The following is an 8,567-nucleotide window of genomic DNA, read 5'->3' as shown; positions in this document are numbered from 1 at the left end:
CAGGGCCAGTCAGAATTTTTACTACTGGTTCTCCGAACTACTCAAAATTTCCGTTACCGGTTCTCCAGAACTGGTCAGAATCTGCTGAAACCCACCTCTGATTCCCAGGCCATTCCAGCAGTGGAATAGGATTATCTTGAAACTCTAAAAAAAAAAAAAAGTGATGTTATTAGCCATCAAACCTCAAAAATACACTTTTCCTAAAAGGTTTCCACAATTTTGGCCACTGCTGTAACCTTGTTGCTTGTATCTTTACGATTTATATTGTTTTATTTAGTCTCCTAGTATGATTTGATTGCTTATTTAGTATCCTATGACGATCACTAAATGTTGTATCTTATGATTCTTGATGAATGTATTTATTTTTCTTTTTATGTACACTGAGAGCATATGCACCAAAGACAAATTCCTTGTGTGTCCAATCACGCTTGGCCAATAAAGAATTCTATTCTAAAAATTCTATTCCATTAATCCGCAAACAAACTGAAAAAGAAACCATTAAGGAGGGGAAACTCCATCCAACGCCTTGTCCAAAAGTTCCTTTCCTGCCTCTCAGCTCAAAATCTTTTGGGTCATTCCTTTTGGTATTTTTTTCCCTCCGCCCACGCCAAAAATCTCTCGGGAACGGAGACTTTGGGTGGATCCCCCCAAGAAGCCTCTCCAGCAGCGAAACCCGCCAGCAGAGGCCGCTGCTTGGCCGGCCCGAGCCCGGCGCTCTCCCCACCCTCCGGGCCCAGCCCGTCTCCAAAACGCCGGAGCAGCTGCCGGCGGGCAAAGAGCGGGCAGCGCGCCTCGGAGGAGCCGCTCGGGCCGGGCTGGGAGCCGGAGAAGGGAGTCGGGCCGGCCATGCAGCGGGACGAATGGGACGAGCAGAGCGAGCTGCGGGAGCTCAACGCCCGCCTGGAGCTCTACGTGCGGCGGGTGCGGGATTTGGAGCAGGAGAACCGGTGCTTGGCGCACGAGTTGGCCGCCTTGCGCAGCCGGGAAGGACGCGCCGGCCGCTGGCAGGAGACGGAGCAAGAGGTAGCCGAGCTGCGCTGGGTGGTGGCCGACCTGAGCCGGGCTAAAGGCGAAGCCGAGCTGGAACGGGATGCGCTGCGCCAAGAGTTGGAGAGCTTGGAGAGGCTGTGCGCGCAAGTTGGAGAGCTGCGCCTCCGCCGCCTGGAGCCCGAGCTGGCCCGGCAGCAGCAGCAGCTGGCGGGGCTGCGGGCCGACTGCGCCGCTCTGGAGGCGCTGCTGGAGCAACTCCTGGCCGAGCACCGAGGGCTGCAGGAAGCGCGCAAGCAGCGGCCGGCTGCGCTGCTGCCTGCCCCGCGCGTCCTCCGGGCTGAGCGCTTGGAGAGACGGCAGCTGGAATCCGACTTCGCGCTGGTGTTGAGCTGGAGCTGCGCGCAGAGCCTGGAGCGCTACGAGGCCGAGCTGCGGGCCCTGCAGGAGCTGGAGGGCCGCCTCGGTCACCAAGACCTGCGCCAGCTGCGCGCCCAGAACCAGGAGAGCCGCCGCCGCCTCGAGGAGCTGTGGCGCCGCTGCCGGGAGCTTTGCGCGCTGGGCGAGCGGCTGGAAGAGGAGCGGCTGGCGCAGCAGGAGAGCCACGGCGCCCAGCTGGCCGAGTACCAGGTGAGGCCGTCGGGCAGGGCGAGAGCGAGGGAGACCGGTGGAGCTCGCCAAGATGCTGGGGGCTGAAGCGCCCAGAAGCTCCGGCTGCCTCTTTTTTTAGAAAGCCGGTTGGTTGTCGGAAAAGTTTCTTGGCGCGTTCCGGGTTTTTCTTTTTTTAAACAACCGGTAGGAAAAGGTGACTCGCCTTCCTTTTCGGACTTTCGGATCCCACAAAGCGATCTGAAGTCGTGATTATATGCAGAATTGCAGAATAAGTCAGTTGGAAGGGACCTTGGAGGTCTTCTAGTCCAACCCTCTCTCCAACAGGAGAGCCTATACAGTAGTGGCCAAAATTGTGGAAACCTTTTGGGAAAAGTGTATTTTTGAGGTTTGATGGCTAATAACACCACTTTTTTTTTGGAGTTTCAAGATAATCCTATTCCACTGCTGGAATGGCCTGGGAATAGCCCAGACCTTCACTCAATTGAAAATCTATGGAGCTGACTAAAGAAACTTATTAGTCAGAGTGACCCAGCAATAAAACCCAGTTAATAGAAGCCATCATTCCATCTTGGTTTCACATTAGAACAGCTGCAGAACTAAAAAATACTTGGTTCACTCCATGGGAAGACGTTGTAAGGCCGTCATTCATGCTAAAGGTTACCCAACTAAGTATTAACTGGCATAGTGATCATTTTTGTATATCTCATTTTTTTTCTACTTGTTTCACTTTTCTTCTTTATACCTTAACGGCTATTCTAATAGCAAATCCTTCATAAAAGTTAAGCCATGGAACACTTTAAAGGTGGTCACCAACACCTTGAAGCGCACCCGGAAGTCCACTGGAAGCCAATGCAGCTCGCGCAGGAGAGGTGTCACATGGGAGCGCCCCGTCGCTCCCATAATCCCCCGCGCGGCCGCATTTTGCACCAGTTGGAGCTTCCGGGTGCGTCCCAAAGGGAGCCCCATGTAGAGAGCGTTACAATAGTCCAGACGAGAAGTGACGAGTGCTGGCAAGGTGATGTGAAAATAAAACCCTGTCTTATATTTTTTTGATCCCTGAAGTAAGTGCTTGGCTTTATTGCCATGCACTCAAAAGCCTGATTGGGCTTATTAGGGCATGTCTTATTTTGGGGGAAACAGGGTAGTAGGCTGTCTAGATTTGCCATAGCTTTCCTCCCCAGGAGCAAGTGTTGTCTGTCAGTTCCTCCATTTCTTCCCCATCTATTTGCCAAGGACTAGCTATACCCAATATATGTTTGCTGAAATGGGATTAAATGCCAACACAATTTCATGAGTCACAGCCTTTCTGCCAGTTGCCCATCCATTAAAGGCTCCACCCCCCCCAAAAGACCCAGGCCCATACTGCCCCTTGACTACTAGAGAAAAGAGGGTAGGGGACATGGTTAGCCCTTCAAGCTGATTATTTATTTATTAATTTAATTTGTATACCGCCCTTCTCCCAGAAGGGACTCAGGGCGGTGAACAGCCAAAATTAAAAAAACATACAAATACAAAAGTTAAGATAATTAAAAAAGAATTAAATCACTAGCTTCCCAATTTAAAACCCTCAAATCCATAAAATTTAAAATCCCAATTAAAAACCATTTAGGCTAGGCCGGCTTGATGGAATAAAAACGTCTTCAGGGCTTTACGGAAGGTCCGGAGGTCCGGGATCAATCGTATTCCAGGAGGCAGCTCATTCCACAGGGCGGGTGCCCCCACAGAAAAGGCTCTCCCCCTGGGGGCCGCCAGCCGACATTGCTTGACCGACGGCCCCCTGACGAGGCCCTCTCTGTGAGAGCGTATTGGCCGGTGGGAGGTTATCGGTAGCAGCAGGCGGTCTTGCAAATACCCTGGCCCTAAGCCATGGAGTGCTTTAAAGATGAGAACCAACACCTTAAAGCGCACCCGGAAGACCACCGGGAGCCAGTGCAGCTCACGCAGGAGAGGTGTTATGTGGGAGTGCCACGTTGCTCCCATAATCACCCGCGCGGCCGCATTCTGCACCAGCTGGAGCCTCCGGGTGCTCCTCAGGGGGACCCCCATGTAGAGAGCGTTGCAGTAGTCCAGGCGTGATGTGACCAGGGCATGAGTGACTGTGCACAAGGAGTCCCGATCCAGAAAGGGGCGCAACTGGCGTATCAGGCAAACCTGATAAAAAGCCCCCCTGGCCACGGCTCATCTCCCAATCCTTTCTTGGGATGTTCATTTACCCATTTATAATTCTGATTTCAATGAACACATTGTCAATGGCAACAATATATTCAATACTGTAGAATTCCAAGCAGAACTCTTTCACTCTACTTTTAATAACGTTTTTGTAAACTGCTCTAGGCTAATTCCGGGACTTTTGAAGTTTTCCGGAAGTAATAGGGTCAAGAAACTAAAACTTTTAAATTGGTGTTTTTCAGCCTTGGCAGCTTTAATATGTGGACTTCAATTCCCAGAAGTCCCCAGACCAGCATAATTAAGTTGTTCTACCTATATTACAGCTTCCAGGGCTTCTAAATTAATTCTTACTAGGTTGATGATGGTGGTAACAATGAGGAGCTGGTCTACTTACGGGTCAGTGGTGGGATTCAATTTTTTTTTTACTACTGGTTCTGTAGGTGTGGCTTGGTGGGTGTAGCATGGCTTGGTGGGCATGGAAGGGAAGGATACTGTAAAATCTCCATCCCCTCCCCACTCCTGGGGGAAGGATACTTCAAAATCCCCATTTCGTCCCGGATCGGCTGGGACTCGGGAGGCAGAGAATAGATGGGGCGGGGCCAATCACAGGTGGTATTTTGTGGCTCCCTGTGTTTTCTTTTCTGTGGGAAACGGGCTCCAAATGGCCCTTTGAGTGTTTAAGGTTGCAGACCCCTGTTCTAGCAGATGGGGAAGCAAATTCAGCCTGGAAACCTCTTCCATCTCATCCCCCTCATGAAGCGAAACAAAACGATTGGATGGCTCACATTTTTGGCTTCCGCCGTCCCAAGCCCAGGACAAAATGTTCTCTCTGGAAGAGAGAAATGAAGACGTGTCACCCTTTCCAACCTCCCCTGTTGAGAACAGCACGGCTAGGTTTAAATTTCACTCAGGGCTGCCTGCCATGACTATTCTGCAGTGATTTTTGGCTCCAAGAAAAGGCTATAATATGGTCAGATGGAATGGCAATCGGCTACTGGACTCCGTATGAAGAAACAGGTGTTATGGCCACCTGTACCATTGAGTGAAAAAGCAGCTAGGAAAGTGTAATAAATACATCTCGGGGGCATTCTGGATAAGCAATATCTCTATTACATCAATGAAGGCGTTTATAAATGTGTCCCGGGATAACGTTACAGGATCCAACCAGGGTCGGACACTGGGTCCAGAGCAGCGGTGGGTTTCACATTTTGTTACTACCAGTTCACGTGCGCGCATGGCTTCCGCAAATCCGCCCGGCCTTCCGTGCATACGCTTTGCTTGCGTGCATGCCTTCCGTGCATGCGCCCAGCCTCAAAAACATGCCTAAAATAGGACGGCATAGCGCCAGGGTGGGTGGGCAGGCCCACCCACGATCTCCACTACCGAACCAGCTAAATACCACCTTTCGTCCAGAGGTTTTGTCTTTCGAGCTTTCGGACTCATGCTGGAGCCCATCCTCAGGGAACTTCTCTTTAGCCTATCTTCATGGATCGTCTCTCTACAGACCTGACCCAGTTAGTTCAAGGCCCCACTCACACAGGGGAACACACTCTGGACTTGATTTTCGTCTCTGGTCAGTGGTTGAATGATCTTGGTAGAGGGGACTTAGACATTAAACCCTTGTCATGGACAGATCATTCGCTCCCTCACTTGGACTTTCCAGCCGCTTCCCCCTGCCGCAGGGAGACGGAACTGACCAGATGGTTCCGTCCCAGGCGCCTGATGGATCCCAAAAGATTCCTGACGGAGCTTGGGCCGTTTCCTGGGACTCTAACACACGACTTGACTGAAGAGCTGGTGGCCGCCTGGGATAGTGCAGCTGCCGGAGCTTTGGACCGCGTCGTGCCTTTGCGGCCTCTGACCCGATGCCGATCTCAATTGGCACCTTGGTTCTCGGAGGAGCTGAGAGAGATGAAGCATCGGAAAAGACTTCTGGTGATTGGCCCAGAGTCAACCCGTCAGATTTCATGCATAAGGCGGGACTAGAACTCACTGTCTCTTGGTGATTGGCCCAAAGTCACTCAGCTGGCTTTCACGTCTAGGAGAGGACTAGAACTTCTGATCTTCTGATTTCTCTAGTTCAGCACCTTCACCATTATATCAGTTGGGGTCAGTGGTGGATTCCTCCCGGTTCGGCCCAGTTCAGCCGAGCTGGTTGCGGTGACGATATGACATCACCGAACCGGTTCTCTTTGTTCAGGAACTGGGCCCTCCCCGATGTTATTCTTACCTTTTATTTGGCCCCGCCCCCAATCTATTCACTGCCTCCCGAGTCCCAGCTGATCGGCTAGAAGGAAAAAAACTGTTTAAACTCTTGCCACGGGCCTTCAAAGGGCCGTCCTACAGCTGATCACTGTTATTTATTTATTTATTTATTTATTTATTTATTTATTTATTTATTTATTTATTTATTTGATTGATTGATTGATTGATTGATTGATTGATTGATTGAGTGATTGATTTATATGCTGCCCTTCTCCAGAGATTCAGGGTGGCTTACAATGCGTTAAGCAATAGCCTTCATACTTTTGTATAATTTATACAAAGTCAGCTTATTGCCCCCACAACTGGGCCTATGGAAAGTCTCACGAGGTGCATCAAAATTCCACTTATTTCACATTTTGCCACTAAGTGTCTCCGAGAAACTCCCAAATGAGGAGAGGAGGGAAAGAAAGAGCTACCCCTCTTCCTGTTCCCAAACCCTTGGCATTCAGGGTTATCTTGCCTCTGGATTCTCTGTGCTGAAAAGCCATAAATTCATCTGCTGAAATATGCTTCTTTTGTTTTAAGCACCGGCAGTGGCCATTAAGCTAATGGCCACTGCCGGTGCTTTTTGGCAGCACAGTTTGGAAATTAATTACAGAATTACAAAAGGAACATCTTTGTTTTGTTTTGGATTCCAGGCCATCCGTCACCTTAGATGGCCTCTACGATTTTATATTGGAAGGAAAAAGGAACTTTCTCTGAAACTTTTCCTTCATCTTTTAGGAAGGATGAACATGGTGCAAAACCAGGGGTGAAATCCAGCAGGTTCTGATAGGTTCTGGAGAACTGGTAGCGGAAATTTTGAGTAGTTCGGCGAACCGGCAAATGCCATCTCTGGCTGGGGGGAGGGAATGGAGATTTTGCAGTATCCTCCCCCCAGGAGTGGAGAGGGAATGGAGATTTTGCAGTACCCTTCCTCCAGGAGTGGGGATTTTGCAGTATTCTTCCCGCGGGGGGGGAGGAGGGAATGGAGATTTTGCAGTATCCTTCCCCTGCCACGCCCACCAAGCCACGCCCACAGAACAGGTAGTAAAAAATTTGAATTTCACCACTGACCTGAAGGTAGGATAAAAAGTAATGGGTGGAAGATCATTAAAGATTGATCCAACCTAGAATTATGGAGAGATTTCGTGACTAATCAGTGGAACGGTTTGCCTGCCGAAGTTGTGTCTGCTCCATCACTGGAGATTCTTAAGAAGAAATTGGACAATGATTTGTCTGAAATGGTATAGAGTTCCTGCTTGAGCAGGGGGTTAGACTAGAAGATCTCCAAGGCCCCTTCCAACCCTATTATTTTATGTTCTAAGAATCTTTGAACTTAATGATTTCTCGAACTGAAAGAACTTCAAAAGTATTACGTGAATAATACTTTTACTCACATGTAAAAGTGAGTATTTTATTTATTTATTCATTTATTTTATTGAATTTGTATACTGCCCTTCCCCCCCAAGGACTCAGGGCGGTGAACAGCCATAGAATAAAACATATAAATACAAATTTTAAAATAGAATAAAACAAATTAAATAATTTGGCTGAACAAATTTAAAACCCCAATAATTTAAAACCAAATTTAAAATTTCCATTTAAAAAGGGGAAAAACTTAGGTGAGACCAGCTTGATGAAATAAGAAAGTCTTGAGCGCGCGACGGAAGGTACGCAGATCCGGGATCCTCCGTGTCTCCGGGGGGAGCTCGTTCCAGATAGTAGAGTACAGATCATCCTTTTTTTAAAAAAAATATAATATTTAATAAATTTTCAAACATTAAAATACACAGTACAAGAAATAGAAAAGGAAAAAAAAAGAAAACCATAACACACAACAAAAACAAACAAGCAAAAACAAACACATCAAAACTTAAACACTAGTAACAGCTTTTTCTACATCGGTATCTAATACAGATCATCCTTATTTAGTGACCACAGTTGGTACTGGGAACTCAGTCATTAAGAGAAGCAGCCGCTAAGTGAAACCACAACTCTGCTTACTATCTGACCTCGGCTTTCCAAGTCGGTAAAGGTTGTAAATACAAAAAATGGTTGTAAAGTCACCTTTTCATCAGAACTAGGAATGGCCACTAAATGAGGCAGTTGCTAAACAAGGACTGCCCGTAGGTGCATGATGAGCAAAAGGAATGGCCAATTCTGAGAACCCACTGCAATGACAAGAGGCAGAATGACTTAGGTAGATTTATTTGGATTGTCAGAATGCTTTTGATATAAGTGACATGGCCGATTGCAGATGATTGCCATCCTGTGTTTTTTTTCTCTTACCGTTGGCAGGACATACTCAGATATTTTAAGACCCCCATTATGTCACCCCTTAATATTTGCCTGGCTAAGCTGTCTGGGCCTTTTCAACAGTAGTAACGGAGCCAAAACACTTTCCCTGCTCTTGTCAGCAAGAGATTGGCAAGATATTAGCCAGCCCTCTTGCCGGTTCCTACCCTGCCCTCTGTTGTGACTTTCCAAGTCACTACTCAACAGTGTTGATTTACGAGTGTCCCAGTTGTTCTCGGCAACACGATGGCTTTCCT

The 8,567-nt window shown here is 48.3% G+C and overlaps 1 protein-coding gene across 1 annotated transcript in view; it reads left to right on the top strand.

Annotated features, from left to right (window-relative positions):
• The first annotated feature begins 747 nt into the window (after window positions 1-747).
• SYNM (synemin) overlaps window positions 748-8,567 on the top strand; it is a 31,250-nt gene continuing 23,430 nt past the window's right edge. Inside the window, exon 1 of the mRNA XM_060694764.2 lies at window positions 748-1,617. Within this exon, the coding sequence (XP_060550747.2) occupies window positions 847-1,617 (771 nt within the window). The 5' untranslated portion in view covers window positions 748-846. The remainder of the gene's footprint in view (window positions 1,618-8,567) is intronic.

This window comes from Pantherophis guttatus, chromosome 13 (genome assembly GCF_059756535.1).
Source record: "Pantherophis guttatus breed Tessera chromosome 13, ASM5975653v1, whole genome shotgun sequence".
In the NCBI taxonomy this organism is placed as follows: domain Eukaryota; kingdom Metazoa; phylum Chordata; class Lepidosauria; order Squamata; family Colubridae; genus Pantherophis; species Pantherophis guttatus.
Note: the sequence above shows the minus strand (reverse complement) of the source record. Positions and strands in the feature narration are given on the sequence as shown.